The sequence below is a fragment of the Rhipicephalus sanguineus genome, chromosome 4, assembly GCF_013339695.2.
Source record: "Rhipicephalus sanguineus isolate Rsan-2018 chromosome 4, BIME_Rsan_1.4, whole genome shotgun sequence".
Lineage (NCBI taxonomy): Eukaryota > Metazoa > Arthropoda > Arachnida > Ixodida > Ixodidae > Rhipicephalus > Rhipicephalus sanguineus.
The window spans coordinates 166,333,126-166,360,130 of NC_051179.1; the positions used below are offsets into that span (position 1 = coordinate 166,333,126).

The 27,005-nt window shown below is 49.1% G+C and overlaps 1 protein-coding gene across 1 annotated transcript in view; it reads left to right on the top strand.

Moving 5' to 3' along the window:
• LOC119391817 (fatty acid synthase) overlaps positions 1-27,005 on the top strand; it is a 168,891-nt gene that overhangs the window by 59,259 nt on the left and 82,627 nt on the right. The window contains exons 8-10 of the mRNA XM_037659466.2: positions 1,817-2,006; positions 15,257-15,486; positions 26,050-26,253. Coding sequence (XP_037515394.1) covers positions 1,817-2,006; positions 15,257-15,486; positions 26,050-26,253 — 624 coding nt within the window. The remainder of the gene's footprint in view (positions 1-1,816; positions 2,007-15,256; positions 15,487-26,049; positions 26,254-27,005) is intronic.

Here is a 27,005-nt window from a genome sequence, read left to right on the forward strand (position 1 = left end):
GCTCGCGATGTGCTCTTCAATAACTTCTCAAGTCGGTGATACAATAAAATAGGATCTCTATGTTTTGTCAGGAAAGCGCTGCTATGAATCGTGCGAGCGACGTTTCAATCATTCGAAGACGCGTCTGCTCCACGCCTTTCGTGGAGCGAACGCTTTCAACGCCGTCCTTCACCAGTGTGTTGGTTTCATAGCCAGCGCTGCGCCGCTTGCTTTTGTACGTTTGTTGATAGGTGGCAGCACCGCAGCACACTGCAAGAGATTTGATTGTTGACCGGTTTGAGAGCAAAATATGTTCTTCGCGCGTCCGCCTGCGTCCGCGCTTAAACGTCTCTCTACTTGTAAACATGGTGACGCGGAGTGGCTGAAGTCGTTCGGCGGAGGATATTCTTCAGATTGCTTTCAGCAGTGATGTCGAAAGAAACCATCTTGACGACGAGGTCTTTTCACTGGACGTAGAAGGCTGTGAAAACACCGAGAGTGACAGCGACGATGAACGATCAGCTGCTAACTCATGAGGGGCGAGTTGCACTTCACGTCCCCTCGTGCGGTAATGTTCTTTCACGCTCGTAAGTCACTTTGATTGTATTTAATGTATAATATCCTTGAGCGCGATCAAAATAAAAGCATAGTTCTTCGTGTGCATTGCATGTAGCACAATTATTGTGGATATTATGGAGCGCCGCTTGCCGCCAACACACTCGAGCTCGACCAGCGAAGCGAAATGGTTAGAGTGATGGGACGTGCAGTCACGGCCACAATCCCCGCCTCTCGGCTAACTTCTCCTGTACTTCACGGGCAGCTTCCGAACGGCATTGTTATTCCACGAATGTTTTGCATCGTCGAATTATTCGACGTTGCAAAAAGCATACATGTGCATTCTTTTCAATATTCATGTTTCGATCGTGCTGATCGAACCTGCAACATGCGAGTGAAGTGAGTTGCACACGGCTAGTCTCTCAGCATGGCTGTGACACAAGTGCTACTGAATGGGATGTTAAATGCTTGTGTTCCGTTGAAGAAGTAACTCCGCGTTCCTGACTGCGCAAGTTATGACGACGGCGTAATATGTTTGCAAACCATCACCACGTTAAACGTGCGGTCCCGTGCAGCAGCGATGGCACTACTCGCTGGCGGCGTACTACTGCGGCAAATCCGTAAGTCAGGCTCGGTACGTACTACCTCGGAGTGCCGGTCGGCTCATACGTCAGTTCTAGTTCATGCAGTTTTATGTAGCACGCACAGGATTTCGCGCAGCATCGTTGATGCACGGGAACTGAGCGGAAATATAACCTTTCACACCGCAGCAAATAATTAGGTGGCGAGTACTTAGCACTTTCCATGGTTTGGGAAAGTATTTTGGTCTCATATACAATTCAGTGCAGCTCATGACTTCATCCGGTGAAAGTGGCACGGGCCGTACGTCCGCACGTCCTATCTGTTCCTATGCTAACAAACGGGTTGACCCTCCTCCGGGCGCCATGTTGAATCGCACGGCGCGCCACCTATAGTTCGTGGGCATTGCGAATACCTGCCAAACACGTTGCCTAGATTGAGCTTGTATACCCAGCATTGCAATCGATGACTAACTAGCCATGAAGGTTTATTGACAGAGTCAAGCAGAGACAACTCAAATTTCGAACGTCACTTTCCGTTAGTATCAAAACCACTTTCATACAGTTTCGTGTGTACCTGACGACTCATCTGGCTACTTATGTGAACTAATATCAATTTGTCGGTAATGTAACGAAGATTGACGGCAATTGTGCAGAGAATATATATCAGAACAAAGCTACGTTGCCCTTTAATGCGTTCGCAGGTGGCCTTAGTAGATACGCTCTGCTCTTTGGGAATTCATGCCGACGGTGTTGTAGGACACTCAACAGGAGAGATTGTTTGCGCGTACGCTGATGGCTGCCTGAGTGCTGCGCAGGTCTTACAGTGTGCTTACTGGCGAGGCCGCTGCATCGAGCTTGGGAACCTGCCCAAGGGGGCCATGGCAGCCGTGGGCAAGTATTGTTCACCTTGGAGCAATAATCATTCCCCTTTGAATCACTTCTTTATATATACCAGGGTGACCACCTTTTCTTCTCAGCGTTAACGAATAATTTCATACACGATTCTTTTCGCTTCTTGTGAGTGTTCAAATAAAATGACTGCATTACCACTGATGATTCGATATTTAGATAGAGGCAAACTGCTAGAGGCCCATGTATCTAGATTTAGGTGCACGTTGAAGAACCCCGGTGGTCGAAATTTCGGGTGACTTCCACTACGGCGAGCCTCATAATCATACTGTTGCTTTGTTATGCGAAAATCTTTAAGATATTATTATCTATATTTATATAAGTCTTGCTGCGGCGTCGCGACTAATTATGGTCCTAATTCACTAACTATCTAGTGCGACACCGCTGGAGTAGCACTGTATACGTTTTTTAATGCAGAAAGCTGAAAACAATGCCCTATAGTCAACATGCGGTGTTGCAAAATTAACAAGTGTGCAGTGCTTGACGACTAGTTGTCAAATTGTGACAAAATGATTTAACATGTTTCCTGATCTGCATCATACCACAGGATATCTTGCCACCGGAATCATTTCTGGAGCGTGCACACAGATGTTTCTTAATACTGGTAAATGTTTAGCTCGGGGTAACAATTCATTTCAGATATTTTGCATCGTCCTTTTTCCATACGAATTGAGATGAAATAACAGAAAAGGCTTTATTTATTTATAGGTTGAGATGTGCCTTCTAAATGTCTCTTTTAATTGGGTGAGAAATGCGATTGGCTATTATCCTGGCTTTTTGATGCCATTTTTGCTTTGTAGTACTGCTATAAAAGCGAGCAATTCTCACGCCTTTATGGAAACTAGCTAGGATGAGTTGCAGCATGTATAGCTAGGCATGAAGTGTGCACAGCTTCTGCTTCCTGCATATATTCAAGGCACCAACAGAGAAAAGCTTCGATGAAAACTTTACCAAAGCGCTCTTATTTACTGACCTCCAGAAGGCGTCCACTTAATCATATTTTGATTAAGTAGTTGTTTTATGCGTGCTTGAAAACGTAGTAATTGCTCATGTTCAGATGGCGCTGGCTTCATAAGGCGCTTCATAATGGCGCTGGCTAAATAACAATCATATGCACTTACTCTTCATGAGTCACTTTTCATTGAACACCTTGTTTAACCATTGTTCGTAGGACGGCAGATGGAGCAAAACCATACGCAAGGTCATTAATGGCAAAGTTCTGCCAATAATACATGGACTTCTTCAAAGCGTCGTTAATTGAGGAGAGACGTGGCACGGTGTGCGCTCGTGAGTACTGGCGCCGTCCGCAGGGCAGAGGGAACTACGGAGTTGTCAGCGGACGTACCAAGGTCGCTAGCATTTGCCTGTAGGACCACAACGCAAGTCAAACGTGCGACGCGTCCCGCCTCTAGCCCGACAACTTTCCGCCTGCTTTTGCCGGGGAGAGACGCGATCACCGCGTGCCCATCTCGTCTGGATCCTTCTAAATATTATTATAGCGATAGCAATTATATCGACACTCTCTGCTGGTTTTTGCGGTAGGCGTCGCCGTCATGTGCGATATATATATATAGAAAGAAAAATAATTCAGAAATACTTTCCGCCGCGCGGAATCGAACGGGCGACCTCCCGCTCCGCAGCGCGCGGCGTTAGACGGCTAGGCCACGAAGAGTACCGCCTTTCAGCATGCTAACGGCGAGCTATTTATATACACCATTTACTTCAGCGTGCTTTCTTCCTCAGCAGCGAGATGGCGCAAGGGGCGTGCTTTAAAGGTTATCGCCCCGCTCGTAGCAGGGAGGAGGGGAGGGGGGTTGTATGTCTCGTGCTTTCACCGCGATGTCCGCGCTGAAGTTACGCAGCGTTCGAAGGTCACTTCCCTCGCTGCAGCGACCGCGTTTGCGAAACGAGCACGCTGTTCAAACATAAATAAATAACATCTGTTACACTTGATAGTTTGCACTCGTCCTGTGTGTGTTCTTTTCGTACGGCTTTAGCGCTTGAGCGATGCGCTGGAAATTTCGAGCTGTTTTCTGTTCTTCTCGTTACATTCCAGTTTGTTGCTTACGCATTCATTGCTTCGCCGTTGCGGGAAAACTGTGATTTTTTTTTAATGGCTAGGTTGTCTCTTCTGGCGCTGCTGTCAGACTGTAAAACTCGACTGCGCGGTCTCGAATGCACTACGACACTACGCTTCAGCAACACGGGAGGCAGAGATTCGTACCTTGAGCCGCGAACGTGCGAAGGCGTTCCACGTACCGCTGGCCGCTGTCTCCCCCCACGAACGCACGATATTCGCTCGTCAACAATCTTGCCTTTCTGCAGCGCTTATTGAAGTAGTTTTATTAGCCGGTGCTATTACACTCGAAGCAGTAGGCGGCGGAAAAATCACAGGATATCCACGGAGTGAATGATGATGAGTGGGCGAAGCTGCGGAGGTTCATCGGTAAACCGTGAATCTTCCGTGAATTCTGCCCAGTACATCATCACCGACGTGAGATCGGGCGCGTTTATACTAAAGGTTCGATGAGTTATGACGACTTGCAGCTCACTTTAATTTTACATGTAGGCTGTGAATTTTCATTGTTTAGAAAACCATTGCTTTAGAAAACTTCTGGCGTCATTCGTTAAGCAGCTGGCATCTTTTCGTTTTGCTTTAGAAACATCTGGCGTTCTTTCGTTTTGCTTTTAGAAAACATCTGGCGTCTTTCGTTGGTTTATTTCATCAATCAACGGCGTTTTGAACAAAATTTTTACTGTTTAATCCCGTACAGGAGAAATCTCACCAGGCACTACCTTGGAGGTAAACAATGGCTGCTAATGGGAGTGAGAGACAGAAGAAGTCGGCTTTTAGCTAACACTTACACTTTTACTTCTACTAACGCTTCCTACTGGAACATGCCAATGGCTCCTAATGGGGAATGAGAGACAGAAGAATTCGGCTTTTAGTTTACGCGCACGCTGCGAATTTTTTATTGTTCACCAACGCACAGGAAAAACTTGAATGAAAGACGTGCGGGACTTATATGTCCGACAGAGAAGCAAAAAACGTAACTTTTTATTATCACAATTTTATTGATAAAAATAGAGAAATATTACATGTGTTTAGTATACATACGGAGGCCCCAATGTCGAAGACTGTATTGGGACCTCCTGACACAAAGGCGCGAACGGGTACAGATAGCCATGCAATTGTCCTTCCTTTCGCATGGTTCGCAGAACAAGATCTTTCCTTTTATTGTCTGGCATGGTGAGTCAAGTGTACACCGTCGAATAAACTCAATGCTGAGTCTTTTTCTTTTCGGCTTGGCTGATAAGGGCAACAAAGGAGCAGATAGCCATAACGCTAAAATACCAGTAGGGAGGGATGCTCCATACTGGCCGGCTCTTATCGCGCAGGGTTAATTTATCTTCTCGTGGTAAACACATTAATAGACTCGTCACCAGGTTGCAACACTTCTAGCTGACTAGTGTAATGCATGCGCTGGGCGCTCACAATCACGTCTGCCAAGATTTGCAACGCTAGATGCCGCGGAAAGAGGGGAAATGTCAAAATGAGGGCCGCTTGCCCTTCATCTCACGGGTGCGCGCCCCAACATGGAAGGAGTGACGTACAAGGAGGGATCGTTCTGCGTAATTGTGCGTACCCTGACGTCGCTCCTCTACTAGGCATTAATGCTCTGACATAGCTCACAGCACCACCTGAACCTGCGAGGATTATTCGAGGCGACATACGTAATCTGCGCAGTCAGCTCTTGAACAGACGAATGAAAGTGGATATAAATATTAAAGTACAGAAACAGAACCTGTTCGCGTTGTTAGTTTTCTTGTTTTACTTCGAATCGCAGTGGGATGCGAGACTAATCTTCTCCAATTCGCATGCGTTCGTGTTCTCACCGTTCCAGCGTCGGGCCATCGCCAGCCCTGACAACACTTGGCGCGTTCTTCGTTCATTGTCCCTTGTAGCAGATCCAGTGACGCGACGCCGTGTATCGCGGTATGGACACACCATCGCTGCCAGCCTCTCCAAACGTGCGCTCATTGAGGGATTCATCCCACAGAAACAGGCAGTACACAACGTAGGTCGCGTGGACAACCTGACCGGGCACGTCATGTGCACGTGACCTGCGTGCGCATGACGTGTTGATGCTTCTGCGTCATGTGCTGCTCCGGCTCCGAGTTGCTCCGATACCGAAGAGGGCAGGGAATGTGTTGGGCTTGTGAATGCTACACGGGACGAGTGGCAAGGGTTTCAAGCTTGCCTCCTCGCATCATGGTGTCGCGGCTCGTAATTAACCAGTGTGGCAAATTATCATGCTATAACACGTAACAACTTCCAGTGTCTAACTAGAATGTTTCATGTGACCTGGTGAAGGGGCCTTTAAGACGTAAATTACGAACAAAATAAAAGCGGCGTGCACATCACATTCTTCTTCCTTTTAAACTGCACTCTCCTTTCCCCTGACGGCCCTCCACGGTTTCGCATTCGTTCTCGGTCTTCCTGCGGCTGTACAGCAGGACCTTCTGTTCCCCGCCCACCGCCGCACGTATGCCTTGAGGAGATTACTGAATTCCTTGTGACACTGGACTGGACCACCGGTTGTAGAAGCCGCCCGCTGCGCCCTCGGTCATGGACGCAACTCTCGTCGTCTTCTTCTGTCCTCTTCCCATCTCTATGTCCCTCATCTCATTCCCCTGAAGACGCTAACACAGGCTCCCATTTAAGGTTGTAGAATTAGCGTCTTTTCTTTTCCTCAGCATCTCCTCCTCATCTAACCGCTCGCGTCATGTCAACGCAGCGGCGTAATGTGGCCCATTTCACTACTGCTAGCGGTCGCTTTTCGGAAGTTCGTTGTACTAGAGGGCTAAGTTGAACCACATAGTTCCGGAAGGTCAGTCTTTCCGGGTAACATGAACAACGTTCTCAAACTGCACTCGAAAGCCAAATTTGAGGTAAATATTGTGTGTATAGGCACCAATTCTGAAAATAGTCATTTCTATGCAGTTATAGGAATTTAGGCACGAACACCAGAAATATACATTTATGGCACTAAAAAACACTATAAAAGCCCTTCTTAACCTATAATTCAAAGTGGCACGATAGGAACGCAAAGAATGTAATTGGCTTTCCCCTAAAGTCCGGTACCTAGTCATGACGCAGTACATCGCCACTCACAAACGGCGACACTGCCCCGCTCCGCCCCGCCCAACCCCGATAGCAGAGAGCACCATGCGAGAGAGAATGAGTGAAAAATATAAGGCGCGTTTGTGGAACCCCGTCCATGTGCGGCTGTGATGTAGTCGGCAGAGCGTCGGGCGCCTATCCTCACAGGCCGAGAAGTCGTGGGTTTCATCCCCGGCTTATTTTTTTTCGTTCTGATCGGTTAGTGTTAAAGGGGCACTGACACATAAATATAGGCCTCGCGTTCTTTTTTTAGATACGAAGTATCTTATGGCGGAGCTCAATCCGGTGGTGGTGGTGTGCGGCGTGACCACCCTTACTGCGCATGCGCATACCCTCTCCCATCCCCCTCTCCACACCCCTCTCTCTCGCCCCTCCCCCTCTCCACTTCCCCTCTCCCCTCCCTCTTTCCACTCTTCCTCTGAAACGCGGGCTAGACATGCCGAAATCCTCTCCTGCGCAACGCCACGCATGCGCGTCCCCTCCCCCTCTCTCTCCTCTCCTGCGCTATCCCCCTCTCGCACGCCTGTCGACCGCGTTCCCCCCTCGCCCTGTGAGAATTAACGGCCAGGCTAGAGGGAAGACAAGACGCGCGTAGCGTTCCTCTTCGCGTTCCACGACGCGAGGTCGGTAGCATGCCCAACGAATGCCAACGGAACGCGATCGTGCAAGTGCTCCGGCTTCGCATCGCCTCATGGTCCCCTTTCGCGGGAAATGGTGTAATTTTTACAGCGAAAGCTGTTATGAGATCATTTCACCGGCCGTTTTTGGCGCCGTAGTTGTCCGCCGCCGCCGCCGGTGTCCGTAACCAGTATCGCTCGAAATAAGAAAAAAAACGAAATAAGAAAAAAATGCCAGGATGGAACGAGGTTCGAACCTGGGCCCTCTGCGTGGGAGCCCAGTATTCAACCTCTGAGCCATGCCGGTGCTTAATACTGCTTTGCAAAAAGGTCCTATACGGGCTTCATGTCGGGAAGGAACCACATTAGCATATGTAATATAGCGTGGTAGAAGAGTAAAATAAGCACCAAGCGTCGCACAATGCGAATTCTGTAACCAGGCGTCACACAATGCGAATTGCGCAACGAGTAGGTTTTTGAATGCTTCCAACCCATTACAAAGGACTCTGCCATAATTCTTCATCGTCATCAGGCACAGCGTCAACAAAGTGCGCAAAATGCCTCACATGGGTTTAGCAGGTACCAACGCTCTCCGTAGAATGACGAAAAATGGCACAGTGCCCGCTGCCCTACTTCTCAAAAACTACAATGATTTATAGCGTAGTGGTTTCCTCGCAAGTGCACTTGAATTGGTTGCCAAGGAAGCCCATAAGCGCATGATCCACTTCCTCGGGGTCCCAGTTAAATTACAATGATTTATAGCGTAGTGGGTTCCTCGCAAGTGCACTTGAATTGGTTGTAGGGGTGTGCGAATATCAAATTTTTCGAATACGAATCGAATACGAATATCCACCTGCGAATATCGAATCGAATATCGAATATCGAAGGAAAAATGCCTCCACAGTAACAATACTTTATTTAATATGTAGCTATTTGTAAAAAAAAAAAAAAACATTAACAGCCTGACTGGCAGCAAAACATACACTGCTCTCTCCAGAACACAATGTCCAGGCTAGCACAATGCACATCACAACGCAAGCAAATATCACGGCACAATGAAAGTAATGACTAGATGTTATCATCAAGAAATATGAGTTGCTCCACATGGTCAGGCAGCAGGCGCTCCCTTCTAACAGAGACAACCCCCCACCCCCTGCCACTGAAAAGGCACGCTCGCTTGGAACAGAAGTGGCTGGTATAGGGAGGTACATGGGGCAAAGCTTTGCCAGACTGGGGTATCTGCAGGTGCCTACAGTCCGCCACCAGACACATGGGTCACTGTCTTTCTTCAGATGTGGTCCCGCATAGTGAACGAGTGGTAGTGCGGCCCGTTACGGCCGCATAGTATTGAAAATGCACGGTTACATGATCGCCAACAGCGCTGCACGTCGGAGATGCATCAACAGTAAATCATACGTATTGGGGCGCTCGTCGCAGGCAGATATCGTGCCTCCGTGTACTTACGATGTGTCGCTCCTCTCGGCGACGTTTTTCGCTATACGAACGCAGTAGAAATGTGGAAGACGAGTTATTTTATGCATGATAACCGAATCGCATATTCGAAGTTATCGAATATTCGAAATTTTTCGAATACACGATTTTCGAATCGAATACGAATATTACGAATGTAATATTCGACGAATATTCGAAACTTTCGAATATTCGCACACCCCTAATTGGTTGCCAAGGAAGCCCATAAGCGCATGATCCACTTCCTCGGGGTCTCAGTAAAATTACAATGATTTATAGCGTAGTGGGTTCCTCGCAAGTGCACTTGAATTGGTTGCCAAGGAAGCCCATAAGCGCATGATCCACTTCCTCGGGGTCTCAGTAAAATTACAATGATTTATAGCGTAGTGGGTTCCTCGCAAGTGCACTTGTATTGGTTGCCAAGGAAGCCCATAAGCGCATGATCCATTTCCTCGGGGTCTCAGTAAAGTTCTACGCCCCCCCCCCGTCTCTCTCCCACGTCAACGTATGTTATACAGCATGACGGGAGAGGGAAATAGCGATCGGGCGTCACCCAATGCAAATAACACAACTGGTGGGCCGTTTAAAGATTCCAACCCATTACAAAGTGCTGAGCCATAATTCTTCATCGTCATCAGTCATCGCGTCAACAAAGTGCACATAATGCCTTACAGACGTGTAGCTGGTGCCTCGCTTCTCCGCAGAATGACGAATAATAGCTTAGTAGGTGCTTCCTAACTTCACAAAAATTGTGATTTATGGCGTAGTGGGTACCTTTCTAGTGTACTTGTATTGTAGCCCCAAGAGAGCTTAACGGGCTCTAGAAACGCCGCTCGTCCAGCTTTCGCTGTGACTGTGCTGCGGTTTCAGCGCAGGCCTGGCATTTTTTTTCTTTTTCGCTACAATGTGTTGCTTGGGGCCTGCTAACACGGCACATCATTTCTTCTTGATGCGTACCGTACGGACTTCTTGATGCGTACCGTACGGTACGCATCAAGAAGTCCGTTCGAACAGGAAACGGGACAGCAGTGTCACCAAACGCAAAACTTTCAACGTGGGCGCCGCGGCCGCGGCCACGGGCTCGCGAGCATGCGCCGCGTAGTAGTCTGCTGAAGCAAACAGGGCAAAAAAAATGGCGGCTATGACGTAATCATAACTTGTTCTATTGACTGCAGCGGGGTGACGTGAGGCAAGTAGGTTACCGCACTTTTGAGGGAGCGGTGCTCGATCGCGCACGCAAGCTTCAAAATTCATGTACACTACTTTCCACGCTATGTTCGCTGTTAATAATCTGCAGATGATGTGCGCATGTTCACGGGAATCGATCCGGCAGGCTATCTCGGCCGCGAAATTTTGTGTCAGTACCCATTTAAAACCCCTTAAACTTCGGAATGTAGCAACAAGCAAATCCTCCGCTCTAGTTTCCTCTTGGTTTGTTCTCCCTCGCACGCTCTTTTCGAACGTGCCGCCCTCTACGTTGCTCTTGCATAGCAGATTCCCACTCGCGGAGTTAGCGCTTGCTTGTCAGGCAGCGCGCTGTTAGCATTCGCACCAGCCGTCCAGCTCTTAATATATTTTTGTTTTATAATTTTTTTGTTTATGAGAGCATTTTTCGTTTATGAGAGGAGGGCGCTAACCTCCCCCAACTAAGAAGAGCACCCCCCCCCCCCCACTTTCTACCGCGGTCATTGTCGGCTGAAGACTGGCTAACAAGTGACCCAGAGTTTTACTTGAACGCAGCAATCATACAATTATATAATAAAATTTATTTGTCCTACGATCCTGCTGTGAAGACTGTCCGCCGTGTCTCATGACCACGCACTGTAGGTTCTCTGCGGAGCGGGCTGCCATGCGACGCTTTCGCGCCTTGCGCTAGAGCATTGCAGAGAAGGCCACCGCTCAGCAGGGGCTTTGTAACAGAGCAACCTGTCATGAGTTTGTTTTGTTCTGCCTTGTCTGAAATGTACTTAATCGGCGACGCGAATAGGGACGGCAACCAGTAAACAATTTATAGCCCGATCTACCGCTCTTCCTCTTATAGGAAATTTAGTTTCTTTCTTTGAAAACGGATAGTATCGCCGCTGCTCCATATCCAAGCTGCTGTAGCTTCATGAGAACGCGGAAATCTCGAATATTTTAGTTGTGTCGGGCCAGGGCTGCTACAAAAGGTTCCCGATTTAGTCTCCCTATCACCTGCTTCACCTTGCTTATCATATCGTAGGCTGCAGCGATCTCAGCGGCTTATAAATAAAGTAGAGCACTCTGGCACATTGAGAAGCTCAGCTTTAAAGTGTGCCTCTGAACATGATCTACCTGACTGGGGAGATTGTCAGGGTCCACAGTTTTTTGGACTAAGAAGAATGCCAACCTTAAAAAGATTGTACATGTACCTAATAATGATTAGTTCCCTCTCTACCTCTCTCTCAACAAGGAGGAGTTCACAGAGAGTTGTGTACCCAAACAAAAGCCGCACATTCCCGAAGGGGAGCGTGAGGAAATGCGAATGCATTTGGGTGCCCCCGATGAGTGTGTGATTAATTAATGAAGAGAGACGAGAGTGTGCACAAAGAGGCGTAATGCTCGAGTTGCATTGTGTTACACTTCGTCCTAGTGATATCGTTGCCGCGAGAGATTCGACTTCACCGACTTCCATCGCTATCAAGACACCAAAGCGCGCGCTCCCTGCGTGATATATATATATGTCCGAGCGCGGAGAGGAGGAGCGCCCGAGCTCTCTCTCCGCCGAGCGAGCTCCGCGATGCGAGCGCCCTCACCGGGTACACTCTTCCTCTCCCTTACCCTCCGCTGCTCCGCGATGCGAGCGCCATCACACGCCCGCGCGCAACTCCTCTCCCTTACCCTCCGCCGCTCACCACCTGCTCCGGTTGCTAGGCGCGGCGCAGCTGTTGCTAGGGGCGAGGAGGAGCGCGAGCGGAGAGATAACACCTGTGCACACGCCGGCCAGGGACGCAGGTCAACCCACGACTAAGAAATGCATTCGCATTTAAAAAACAGCTGAACATCCCTATACTACCACTGAAAGAATGTATTACACGCGTGGTCGTGACCTCGACGAAGGCAGCAGTCTGCACGTCAGAGATGAAACTCTTAATTTGGCCGAACTTGTGGGCGGGAACCTGAAAGTCAAGCTACAGCAATACACTGATAGCGGCGAACAGAGCGTCGACCGTCGATCAACTCACAAGCGGTGAAGCGCGTCGGCATTTACACATGTGCCGTCGAATATTCCAGCGTTATCGCTGGCTGTAGCGCAAATTGTAGAATAAGATCGAGTGTGCGCGTCTTGCGCGCAATCTTAACAAAACGATCTACAATGATCGCGAAGCTTCTCAAACCATGAGGCGCGGTTCGCGCTGAGCGTTGCTGACAGTCTTTGTGGGCGAAAACCAAATACAGCGAAAGTGATAATGAGAAACGCACGTGGCAATACGTATATGAATCCATCTCGGCAGCTCCTCTAAGTAGCCGCTACCAGGGGCGTAGGCAGAAATATTGGCACCCCCTTGATCTGAAGTGAGGGACGGGCAGGCTGAAGATGTTGTCGAGTGTTATTTTGTGCTCGGTATGCAATGGCGAAAAAAAATTCGGGGAGGGGGGCGGGGGCACGGGCCCGGTGCCCCACACCCTGGCTGCGCCACTGGCCGCTGCCAATGTATAAGCCGGCAGCTTTCTTTCATTGCGTTCAATAATTGATAGGGTTTAACGTCCCAAAACCAAGGCATGGTTATGAGCGACGCTGTAGTGGAGGGCTCCGAAAATTTCGACAACCTGGAGTTCTTTAACGTGCACCTAAATCTAATACACGGGCCTTAAGCATTTTCGCCTCCTGCAATAACGGGGCCGCCGCGGCTGGGATTCGATCACGCGACCTGCGGGTCAGTAGTCGAGCACTATAAACACTTGAGCACCGCTGCGGGTTGTCATTGCGTTCAGAGTGAGACACTGCCTGGCTGTTCCAAACAAAGTTTAGCTACTGTTCTGCGTAATAATGCGCTGTTTACTTTGCATACTTCATTTTAACGCCGCGAGCTTTCGCAGACTTTTGATGTCGCGTAACAAGGCACACCGAAGATTTTTCACGAATAAGGAAAAACCAATGACCATCAGTATGCCTTATTGGAAATATTATATTCAGTTTTTTTACATAGTCGTGCGTGAGTGGTCATTACGCGGTTTATCACTTACGCGTGATTTCTCGCGTCGTAGTACTAGTAGTTGCTGTGAGCATGACACATAAAATTTCGAGTAATCATTAACAACTAACGACCTACACGGAAGGAAGCGATGCGGGGTACTTTAACGTTATAATTGCCCACAAGTTTTCAAAGAAAATGTCAGCTTGTGCCTCCGCGAGTAGGATCCCTCGCCTTCATCTCGCAGCCCCTTTCCCTTAAGATGATATAAATAAAGTTATTTCTCCCTCTCTCTCCAGCTTGTGCGGTTTACGTAGTCATATTTACTTGGAGGAACCGGAATGGAGGAGTAGAGATCCACTTCACGGCTCTTCCGTCCACCCCCAACATAAGCTGGGAAAAGTAGGAGGGCAAGGAACGACACCTAGTATATAAATTTGTAGTCATTCACAAACTTATACACACAGCCAGCTCAATGTGGTTTCCAAAATATTTAACCGACTGAACTTGGTTCTTCTGAAGGACATTAAAGTAGAGGTCTCTTACAGTAAAAAAATTGGCACTCGGCTTATTCTGAAGACTTCTGCGAAGTACCTTGCTTTGTCAGCCACATGTTTGTTTAATAAGTGAGAAATTAAGGTACTAGTGTCAAAGCAGGTCCTTCATACTGATCGTATTTACAGCGCCAAACTGAGACTCTGAAGTTTGCAGATGGAATGCGCAGATGAAGAACAGGTTATATGTGGCTTTACTTTCTAAAATTGACGGTAATTTTTGCATAATGTTAAGGAACACTGCTCTGTTGTCCTGTATATATATATATATATATATATATATATATATATATATATATATATAAGGAATGAAGAAAGAAACTACGACTTTCGTTGATTCGGCACTGTATATTTTCACTAACTTTGTCAAAGTAACAAGTACATCGCCTTTGTCATAGTAACAAGTAACAAGCATCGGGCGATGTACTTCAAACAAATCAAATGATGACATATAATATTAAAACAGTGTGTTCACTGGCATAAGCGCTCTTCGATAAAAAATTGTCGTCAAAATTGAGACCGGATTTTTTTTTTTTTGATTTTTTGAAAATGTACTTTTTTGAAAAAACTCACTTCTTTAACTATTTGTTTCTTTTTTCGCGCTGCCCGTAGGAAAATTATCTTCCGTATTAGTGTTGCAAAGGCTCTTTTCTATAGTTGACTTTGTGTTCAAGTTTCTGTTTGAAATAGCAAAGGCGCCAAGACGCCTCAAACTTAGGACCCTTTTTTGATTTCGGCCGTGTTTGCCGTTTTTTCACATTTTCTTCTTTTTGAGGACGGCATAAAAAAAGCATGCATGTAATTCACAGTAATGTGTATTAACACCAACAAAAAAGAATTTCGACGCATCATTTATAGTTCGCGTTAAATTCGGCCGTGAAATCGGGAAAAATCGCAGTAAGCAAGAACAGGAGGCCCGCGCCGCCACCTTCAAATATTTTTTTTTTTTTTGCGCGCTGGTAGCGTTTCTTCGAAATAAAATTTTCAGTTCCGTGCACTTTGAATTTGCCCACATAACATGTAATAAACCCAGGCAAAACAAAAATTGCGACTGGACAGGCATGTTCGATCTCTCGTGGAATCACCCACGTATTACTCAGCGCATTTCTCGACAGATATACAAATATATCTGCTCCCGCACTTCGCTATTCTCGCAGCCTTTGTAATCACAAAGTAAGACAGGGCCGAAAACGAAACTTCATGTGCGTTCTCAAGCAGTGACGACGTGTAATCGGCAGTGCATTTTTCCCAGGGATGACATGGGACGAAGCAACAAAACGTTGCCCCTGTGACGTGCACCCTGCGTGCCACAATGCTGAGGATTCGGTAACCGTATCCGGTCGTGCGGAGGCCGTGGCCGACTTCGTCGCGGTATTGAGAGCAGAGAATGTGTTCGTCCGTGAAGTGGACAGCCTTGGTGTAGCATTCCACTCCAAGGACATGGACAGCGCTGCGCCTGCGCTTCTTGAAGAGCTTCAGAAGGTAAACAAGTACTGCATGCAAAAGAAAAAAATGTCGCCGGAGGGGAGCTCTTTCGACAAACTACAGGGAGGTTTCTTACACTGGCGGCATGTGCTGCATGACATGCCAGATGGATATGATGTGAAATGGAATTATGTAGCCTTGGTGAATGACACGCAGCGTACATGAAACATCCCACGGGACTTGGCAAACTTGACTGAATTGGATTTAGTGTTATTTGATTGCACATAGTTGCACTTAGACATTGAAGGCAAAACTCAATAACGCTTCATTTGGTTCTCCCACTGGGGACGACAGTCTCAGTCACGCTGTGCTAATAAACTAAAGTGATGGCATAGCACAAAGAAACTGAGCATACGCTCTAAGGAAAGATCGAGCAGAAAGGGCGTCTCCCTCGACAACAATCGTCATCTGGCTCGCTTGCGTTTACTTTGTTGAAAATGACGCTTTCCTGTCACGAATGCTATGTCACGCTGATAACGCGCATGCCGTTCCTGACCTGGAAGTACCGCGCATGCAGTGATAAAGCAACGAAAAGCACGCAAGATAGGATGACGGTTATCGTTGTGAGACAAACACCCTTTTAAAGACGATAGTCTTTCTTGGGGAACTTAAACGCAGGAATTTTGGTCTGTCTTTCTGTCTTTCTGTTTGTCGGCACGTCACCCGATTCAGCCAACCGGCCAAAGTTTAACCACTTGCTTACCGCCCACCCATCTTGAACTGGTACGGTTGTTCATACTTGTGAACGTTGTCGATCAAAAAGTAAACATTACGCATATCTCAGGCGTAACGTCATTAGGTAAGTATTAGGTGGTGTGTTCCTTTAATAGAAAATACATAGATACGCAATATTAAAGACCTTGATGGTATGCGTTTAACGTTGAGACAGTAACGCGTTTATTAAAAGATTGCCACAGCTGAAGCGATCAGCGGTCCAAGCCGAGCGAGCGCGAGCGCCAGCAACAACCGTCTTCGTCTTCTTCTTTCGCAGGCGTTCTTGTCTGCGCCCTACCATGTTACAAATCACTCCCCCGCGGAAAAGGAGCCATCCTGGCGACCTAAGGAACAGGTACAACTGGTGGGTCATAATGCGGCTTCAGTCGATCGACGTGAACAGTCTCGCGGCCGCGACGACGGCGGTCTGTAGATGATTGAACAGGCTCAATCATATAGTTAACTGGGAATGCTTGACGTAGGACGCGGTAGGGGCCTTTTTACTTAGGCAGTAGCTTTTTGGAAAGGCCAGGAGCGGAGGAGGGAAGGCGAAGCCACACCAACGTTCCAGGCGAATACGACTGAGGAGGCAGGTTTTCGTCGTGACGGTCCTTCGGGCCCTACAATGTTACAACCCTAGTTTCTTAAGGTGCGCTGAAAATGCGACTGCGCTGAAACTTGTCTTCCTCCGTGCCCTCTGCGCAAGCTCATGTTGTGTTTCGGTTTCGGTTCAGTATTGCATTGTACAAATGATAGGGGCCTTTTTACTTAGGCAGTAGCTTTGTGGAAAGGCCAGGAGCGGAGGAGGGAACGCGAAGCCACACCAACGTTCCAGGCGAATACGACTGAGGAGGCAGGTTTTCGTCGTGACGGTCCTTCTGGCCCTACAATGTTACAAACCTAGTTTCTTAAGGTGCGCTGAAACTGCGACTGCGCTGAAACTTGTCTTCCTCCGTGCCCTCTGCGCAAGCTCATGTTGTGTTTCGGTTTCGGTTCAGTATTGCATTGTACAAATGACAGGGGGCGCCGCTCTGGCATTCCTGTTTTACCCAGGCGACGTGTAAGTAAGAGAGTTTCTGGAGAGTACTCGTTGAGTGCGGACGTTTCTTCTCTTTCGGCGCATCGCGCCAAACAGCGTGTTCGGGCTGGCCGGCGTCCCCACCGGTCGCGTTGGTCACCGCCGGTCTTCACCTGCCGCTGCGCCGGGACTACCAGCCCGCAACACAGCACTCATGTTTCCCGACGTATTGCCAGATGGCGTCCATATCTCACGCAGCGCCTCTTCTATCGTCTTTAGACGACATTTGCAGCGAAGCACGCAGATACGCGGCCAATTTTTTTTTTACTCACTTTGTCTTTAGAGTGTATGCAGGGTGTTTTTTGTTTTTTTAGATAATGAAGATTTCTTTTAAAAAATCTATGACAGTCACGCTACTTTGCTTTCGCACATGAACTGTTTATCGAGGCGGAAATACTTTACTGCAGCTAAAATGATATTGATGTGAGTAACTGTCGAAAACTCGTTAATCAACTTTTTAATTATTGACACGTGGGCAGTCGTTTATATTAGAAAATTGTAGTGCGTACCAATTTATGACACAACCATTTTTTTGATCAGGAAAGCTGCACCTAATCAGAGATATCAGTCATCGAATGTTAAGGCCGATACCGAAACTGACCGCGCCCGGTGCGCAGGAAACGCCACCAGTCCGTTACGTCAGACCGGAACTACTCGCGACAAGGAAGTGACGAAACTTAAATCAAGGTGCGCTGAAGCAGAATCTCTTCAGGAAAATCGACAAGCATTCTGAGATACACGAGCAGACAGCTTATTCTTTCGGTGCGGTATCTGTGGTGCTTATCTGGTTCTTTCTTAAACAGGCGCGAAAAACTATCGCCTGTCTGCAAGACGAAGCGCCGCAGCGGCTGCCCCTGAATTTTATGCTTCTCGGGAAAATAAAAGATCTCGCGTTGTTTTTCGTTGTTTTTTTTCGCACTGCCCGAAAGAAACAGTTAAACACCTAATCCACAAGCAAAGGCAAGGCGATTCACTAGCACAACTGAGATGACTTGCTGCTTGTTACTAAAAGATACAGCGGGGCCCGCCTTCATTGAAACTTTTTTCGCTTCCTTGTCACGTGTTGTTGCGGCCTGACGCAACAGAGTGTTCAGAAGTTTTGCGCGCCGGGCGCAGTCAGTTTCGGTATCGGCCTTAAAATTCGATGCCTAATATCTCTAATTACGCGCTACTTTGGTGGTTTTTTATAAATGGGCATGCCATCAAATGGCACGCACTACAACGATCTTTTATAAACTCCTGCCCTGAAGTGAATAATTAAAAAGTTAATTCAAAAATTTCTTGGTAATTAGTAGCATCAGTGTCATTTTAATTGCGGGAAAGTGCTTCCGCCTTGACGTGGAGTTCGTTTGCAAATACGACAGGAGCATTACTGTCATAGGACGTTTATAATAAAAACATGTATTCTCTAAAACGAAACTCCTTGTAAAACAAATGCAGAAGGAATGACATGAACGAATGAAACTGCCAGAATGTGATATAACGGATTGACACCTAATAGGAACTAGCGTATAAACGTATATTGTCGCGGGTTATAAAACACAGGGGCTTTATTCAGAAAGGCGTACGGCGTGTCGTACTCCAAGATAGCGCTGAAGGCTTGCAGCCGCCAAGAACGTCTTCTTTCTCAGTCCTTTTCGCTGCGCCTCTCGAGCGCACCGGTTGTCTTCCTTGTCTTCGCCAGCGTATAGTCAGACACAAATATGGACGCGGCATTACCCTCCCTCCAGAGCGAGCATCGTCTCGATGCTCACGAAGTAGCAGTCGATGTGCAGTTAGCGAGTGGGCGGTCACATCACTCAGAAAAGTACGGCTTCATGCCTACCACGTGCACTGTCTCAGGCAGATGCTGGCGGCGCTTTGAACAAGAAGAGCCGTCAGCGACGACTTCGTACGTGACGTCGCTAAGGCGGCGCAGAACCTTGTAGGGTCCGAAGTAACGGCGCAGAAGTTTTTCCGAGAGGCCTCGCCGTCGTACAGGGAACCAAACCCAGACTCTTTCCCCGGGCTTAAAGGTGACGAATCGATGGCGGAGATTGTACCGTTGAGCGTCAAGTGCTTGCTGGCTAGTTATTCTGACGCGGGCAAGCTGTCTTGCTTCCTCGGCGCGCTCAGTGAAATCTGCGGCGTCCGTCTCTGAATCACAGTCATGAGGCAGCATAGCATCAAGCATCGTAGTTACGTCTCTGCCGTGAATTAGTGCAAACGGTGTCATTTTCGTTGTTTCCTGGCGTGCCGTATTATACGCGAATGTGACGTACGGCAAAATCCTGTCCCAATTCTTGTGTTCCACGTCGACGTACATGCAAAGCATGTCGGCGATAGTCTTGTTCAATCGTTCCGTAAGTCCATTTGTTTGGGGGTGATAAGCTGTCGTCTTCCTATGCGCTGTACCACTGAGCGTAAGCACAGTGCGCAACAGCTCGGCTGTAAACGCGGTACCTTTGTCTGTTATCACGACCGCGGGAGCACCATGTCTCAGCACGATGTTCTCAATGAAGAACCGGGCCGCTTCAGCTGCAGTGCCGCTCGGAATCGCCTTGGTCTCGGCGTATCGGGTGAGGTAGTCCGTCGCCACTATAACCCATTTGTTGCCGCTGTCCGATGTTGGAAATGGGCCCAAAAGGTCCATGCCAATTTGAGCGAACGGAGTTTCCGGTACTGGAACGGGATGTAATAGGCCAGCGGGTTTGACCGGTGGTACCTTGCGCCGCTGACAGTCAATGCATGTTCGGACGTAATGTTTCACCTCCACTGCTATTCTTGGCCAGTAGTATTTTTCTTTGATACGTGTCAATGTTCTTGTGAAACCGAGGTGGCCCGACGTGGCTTCGTCATGACAGGCTTGCAAAATTTCTTTGCGGAGGATTTCCGGAACTACCAGCAGATAGCTTTTGCCTGTTGATGAGAAATTCTTCTTATAGAGAATTCCATTACGCAAGCAGAATGCTGATAAATTTCTCGAAAACACTCTCGGCGCATTCGTGGCTCGTCCATTCAAGAAGTCGATTAGTGAGTTGAGCTCCGGATCGTCTTGCTGTTGCCGGGAGATGACAGCCGCATCGACAACTCCTAAAAAGCCTGCGCATTCATCATCCTCTGGGCTCGGTGGTTTAATCGGTGATCTTGACAGGCAATCGGCATCTAAGTGCTGCCTTCCCGACTTGTAGACTACGGTCATGTCGTACTCTTGAAGCCGTAAGCTCCAGCGTGCCAAACGTCCAGACGGGTCTTTCATGTTGGTCAACCAACACAGGGAGTGGTGGTCGCTTACCACTTGGAACGCGCGGCCATATAAATACGGGCGAAACTTTGCAACTGCCCAAACGACAGCCAGGCACTCCTTCTCAGTTGTTGAGTAGTTGGACTCAGCACGGGACAAGGTTCTACTAGCGTAGGCAACTACTCTCTCCGCACCATCTTGGCACTGAACAAGAACAGCGCCGAGGCCCACATTGCTGGCGTCTGTATGGATGGCTGTTGGTGCATCCTCATCGAAGTGAGCGAGTACGGGCGGAGTTTGTAGACGATGCCGCAACTCGTTGAACGACGCTTCTTGCTCTTCGCCCCATACAAACGCAACATCTTCCCTTGTGAGGCGGGTGAGTGGAGAGGCGATGTGCGCAAAGTCCGCTATAAATCGCCGGTAATAGGCGCAAAGACCCAGGAAACGTCGGACCGCCTTCTTATCTACAGGCCTTGCGAACTTTGCGACGGCTGCAGTTTTATCTGGGTCAGGCTTAACACCTTCCTGACTGACCACATGCCCCAGGAACTGAAGTTCTTCGAAGCCGAAGTGGCATTTTTCTGGTTTCAATGTGAGTCCTGCGGACCGTATGGCTTGAAGGACAGACAGCAGCCGTTTTAGATGTTCTTCAAACGTGGCCGAAAAAACAATCACGTCGTCAAGGTACACAAGACACGTTTTCCATTTCAGACCGGATAGAACGGTATCCATGAGCCTTTGAAATGTGGCCGGGGCCGAGCATAAACCGAAAGGGAGGACTTTGAATTCATAAAGCCCGTCAGGCGTCACGAATGCGGTCTTTTCTCGGTCACGCTCATCTACTTCTATTTGCCAGTATCCACTTTTAAGGTCCATTGACGAGAAGTAGCGCGCATGCCGTAGCCTGTCCAAAGAGTCGTCGATCCGTGGCAGCGGATAAACATCTTTCTTCGTAACGTTGTTGAGCTTACGATAATCAATGCAGAAACGCAAGCTGCCATCTTTCTTTTTCACGAGTACCACCGGTGATGCCCAGGGGCTTTTTGATGGTTGGATCACATCATCCTCTAGCATCTTCTTGACCTGCTGCTGTATGACCTCACGTTCTTTCTGAGCGACGCGATATGGGTTCTGTCGGATGGGTCTTGCTGTCTCTTCCGTGATTATACGGTGTTTAGTCAGCGGCGTTTGACCCACTCGTGACGTCGAGGAAAAGCAGTCCTTGAACCGGCCAAGAAGTTCCATAAGACGACATCTTTCAGTGGGCGTTAACCTTGGGCCGATGTCGACATCTGGTGCCTGCGGTGCTGTACGAGCCGTTGCTTCCCCTTGCATAGCAAGGCAGTCGTAAGAGTAGTCGAGTTCCTCGAGGTATGCCACAGCAGTGCCTTTACCAATGTGCCGGCGCTCGTTCGTAAAATTGGTAAGTAGCACCTCCGTACGGCCATCAACTAAGCTGACGATGCCGCGAGCGATGGCAACACCTTGACGGAAGAGAAGGGCAGTTACACGTTCGGCTATGGCGTCTTCATTACACTGCACGCTGCAACTGACGGAAACAAGACTACATGACAGCGGCGGCACGCAGACGTCTTCGTCTACCACACGTAACGCCCTGGGATCTTGGTCTGCGTCCGAGGTCACGGGATTGTCAGAGGCAAATGTTATCACGCCTTCACGTATGTTGACAACGGCGCCGTACTCCCTTAAGAAGTCCATTCCTAGTATCAGAGGTTTGCAACACTCCGGTAGGATCACGAACGAGGCTACAAAAGCTCTATTCCCGATCGTGAGTCTTGCTGTACATTTGCCTGAAGGCGTCATTACCTGGCCTCCAGCATTTCGAATATAAGGGCCCGTCCATTCCGTTCTGACTTTCTTGAGTTCGCCTGCCAGTCGCTCACTTATAATAGAAAAGTCTGCGCCAGTGTCGACTAAGGCCGTCACTTCAAGCCCATCAATTGTCACGGTGAGGTCGGCAGTCACAGTTTTCTCGGCGTAATCTTCTTCGTCGTTCTCATGTTTCGGCAACAATGGGGGATTTTCGGCAATTCGAGGACCTGCAACCTTCCCCCCAGAGGTCGCTGCTTTCAGTTTCCCCGCCGTGGGCTGGGAGACCGACCTCTAACGGCGTCAGCAAAACTACGGCGGCTCGGTGAGGCAAAACGAGCCGGGGATGGTGAGCGCGTCCGTAAGGTAGCGGAGCTCTCCTGCCGGCCAGCCAGGTCGTCGTCGATGGGGGCGCGGCTTTCACAAAACTGTCGGCGCGTAGCGGCAGGTGCACTTCCGCGGTACCCAGCTGGACGATGGGGGCAAAAACGGTAAATGTGCCCTGGCTCTCCACAATTGTAGCACAGTGGCCGACGATCCGGAGTGCGCCATATATCCGTCTTACGCAGTTGAGGTCGCCTTATGGGATCCTGCTGGGCCCAGGCTGCAACAGGTGGCGGTTGGCGGTACTGCGGCGCGGGCATGGGCAACGGTCGACGAACAGCGTCTGCATAGCTGTATGCGTCCGGCTGGTACGATAGTTCTGGAGCCAATGGACGACGTACAGCGTCACCGTAGGTATATGCGTTGGGCTGGTACGACGCATCAGGGTATTGCTCGGGAGAGGCAAACGCTTGCCGAAGTTCCTGGCGGACGACTTCAGCGACGGAGGCAACCGTGAACTCCTGCTGCTGCGGCGCTTGCGACGGCGATGTGCACCTCGCGTTCTCCTTTGCAATCTCCTCGCGCACGATCTGCCGAATGAGTAAGCGTAGAGAGCACTCATCGGTCGCAGTGAGTGCTGCGGCACCTGCAGGTGCGCCGGTGGCTCGGCGATCGCATTGATGGTACCGTTGCTGCAGCGCCCGCTCTATTGCGGTGGCTTCCCTGATAAACTCGTCGACTGTTGTCGGCGGATTGCGCACGAGACCAACAAACAGCTGTTCTCTGACGCCCCTCATGAGATGACTTAGCTTCTTAGCCTCGGACATGTTGGGGTCAGCGCGGTGGAACAAACGCACCATATCCTCGGCAAACATGGCGACGCCTTCATGTAGCTGTTGGATGCGTGACTCAAGAAGGCGTTGTGCGTTTTCACGTCGGTCTGTGTTGCCGAAGGTATCGCGTAACCGACGGCAAAACTCGTCCCATGTTGTCAGAGTTGCCTCGCGGTTTATGAACCACGTCTTCGCACCGTCTTCAAGGGCAAAGTATACGTGAAAGAGCTTCTCGTCGGGGCTCCAGTGGTTCGACTTCGCTACCCGTTCAAACTCCTCAAGCCAGTCTTCCGCATCTTCGTTCGGGCGGCCGTGAAATAGTTCGGGAATCCGAAGATTCTGCACCGTTACCTGCGTAGGGCTCCTTGAAAACGCCATTTCTTGAGCAGGGGTGGCTGTCGGCAGCAGGGGTCCTTGTAAAAGGCCAAATTCTGGTCTCAGACCTTGCAGGCGACGGCTTGAGCGGTGTACAGGCGTCTCCACGCGTGGCGGTCTCGTGGGGCTGGATGCAGGGCTGCTCACAGGAGTACCGATCATGAGGCGATGGTACCCAGCACCTCCACCAGTGTCGCGGGTTATAAAACACAGGAGCTTTATTCAGAAAGGCGTACGGCGTGTCGTACTCCAAGATAGCGCTGAAGGCTTGCAGCCGCCAAGAACGTCTTCTTTCTCAGTCCTTTTCGCTGCGCCTCTCGAGCGCACCGGTTGTCTTCCTTGTCTTCGCCAGCGTATAGTCAGACACAAATATGGACGCGGCAATATTAGTAAAATCTGTCCTTAAGCAAGGTTAAGGATGGCTTTGTTCCACTTCCCCTCTACTATTGTAGCTGCTTTGGTGGTGGTGCAGTTTTAACGCGACAGCGTTAACAAGCTCATTTCGCTGAAATTTCGGCGTCAGCGTCGCTGTTCTTGGCTGTGCGCAAAAAATTAGCGTTGTCCGAGAGCGAAAATTCGAGGTAGCTGCAAATAAAGAAATAACAAAGAATTTTCGGTTCGAGTGGGACCGGGGAAACGAACCTGCGGACCCCTCGCGCCGTGGTGCGATGCGTTTAGCGGCTCGGCCACCACGCATGCGCCCTACAGCATGCTAACGGCGAGCTATTTATATACACCATTTACCGCTGGTGGTACGCACATCTCGATGTTCTTCAGCGGCATGAAGATGGGTCAAAGAGACCATGGGCGTGCTTTCAAACGCCATCGCCCCGCCGTGGGGCCGTGCTTCGTTGCGCTGCATGTATAGATATAGGAACCAGAGGCCGTCCCCACTTTGACTTTCCTCGCGACGCGCTTCTCGGTGAAGCTAAGCTAGCAATTGGGAAGGCGATGCGAACATGGTCCGGTTTCGCTATCGCGTTCTACTGTCGAAGGCAAAGCTCGAGCGTACGCCAAATGTTTCCTTGTATTTCTATGACACATAAAAGTGTGATTTAGAATAACGTTTAATATACGCAATATCACCTTTTCTTATCGCTACTTTTGTCAGAATATCTCCAAATGATATTCCCAGCATCTTTTGCTTTCGCTGAAAGAAAGACACTAAGATAAGTTTTTTAGCACTCGCACTGCAGTGCGTATAGAAATGTTCTGGTTAGCACTACGTCGCTGTGGCAGCTGCACTCTGGGGATGTTGAAATGAAGCTTGAAGAATGGAACGCATAGAATCTGAAAGGGAGAGACACGAACACACTCTTCGGAACAAGGTGGAATGGTGTGTCATATGACGTGGCTTGCCGCTGCGTGTCCCTGTCTTCACCGGTAGCCCCGCCACGGTGGCCTAGTGGTTATGGCGCTCGACTGCTGACCCGACGGTCGCGGGATCGAATCCCGGCCGCGGCGGCTGCATTTTCGATGGAGGTGAAAATGTTTGAGTCCCGTGTACTTAGATTTAGGTGCACGTTAAAGAACCCCAGGTGGTCGAAATTTCCGCAGCCCTCCACTACGGCGTCTCTCATAATCAGATCGTGGTTTTGGTACGTTAAACCCCAGATATTATTATTATTATTATGTCTTCACCGATATCTGCGGATTGGAGCTTGTGTTTCCTAAAACAAGCCAGAAGCGACTCATTTCGTTGGCCCACTTCTGTTTACACTGTTCATCATGACAGTGCTCTGAAATCCAGTGTTCATTACAACTAGACAGACTTTATTCACGTTCCAGCACTTAGCACATAGGCTTCCAAAGCAACGTCGAGCGGCGCCACTGCTCTTTTCGCAACTGGGGGCATGCAGGGCCACAACACTGCCGCCTCCGCTTCCGTGCACGCTCAGAGCTCTCTTATTGCATCTGTTGGGCGTCACAATGTAACTATTGCTGACTGGCAGTGCTCCAGGCCGAATGAGGAGCGCATGCGCGCATTCTCCTTGCCGCCACCGCTGGCAAATCCGGCGACTATCTGCCTTTGCGGGCAGCGTTTTCCCCCAGTAACGCATACCTCAGCCGCGCGAACGTCGCGCCCAAACTTGGACTTGGGCTCCCTATAGAGACTGCGAAGAGAGAACGTGAAGTTATAAATTACCACTGATTACATTATTCCTTATGATCCTGCCCAGGTAATTCCAGAACCAAAGCGCCGCAGCGAAAAATGGATCAGCTCGTCGGTGCCACAGAGTCGCTGGCATGAGCCCGTTGCTGCGTACTGCTCAGCCGACTACCTTGTTAACAACCTTCTGTCCCCTGTGCTTTTCTACGACGCCCTAAAGCACGTGCCCAAGGACGCCATTCTGGTCGAGGTCGCTCCACACGATTTACTTCAGGCAAGTGCAGCATTGTTACTGCTATTTATCAGTGCTGTTTGCTCCTTCAGATATATTAGAAAACACCGTCGTGTAATCGCCCCGGCTTTGTCGATCAGACACGTAAGAGTGCTTAGACTTAGGGGCACGTTAGTGAACCTCACGTGGTCAAAAAAACAGCGGTGTCTCCCACTAAAGCGTGCCTCATAAGCATATCGTTGTTTTGTCACGTAAACCCCGAAATTAAAAGTAAATTAGTTGATGTGCAAATGCTGTTCTCTCGCTCGAAACTGCTCTACCGCTAATTTCAAAGCTGGTTGTTGAAATTCAAAGCTAGGCGGAACATCTTTCATCCGATATCACATGCGCTAAACCATTGGAATCAAATAAAATATCCGCTTGGAAAGGGTTAGCTACGTCGTGAGTACGTGAAGAACTTCCGTTAAGTCGCAAGCGGAACATTTAGGAGGAAAGAAAAAGGTTTGTATTGCATTAAAGTGGTCCTGCAACACTTTTTCAGCATGGGCAGAAAGCGCTGCCCATCAGTAGTCGAGGCTCCTGAGAACACACGATTCAAACATTATAGCGCAGCGCGAGGCCTGGAATTTACCAATAATTATTAAAATCAGCTAGCAATCGTTCCCTCTTCTTTCTACAAATTATTCCACATGCCCATATTACTGCGCCATATACCCAAATTTCACGGCCATTGGCTGATTTGACCATCGTGAGGTGCATAGTCACTGAGGCCGCCGCGGGAGGCTGCCATTTCC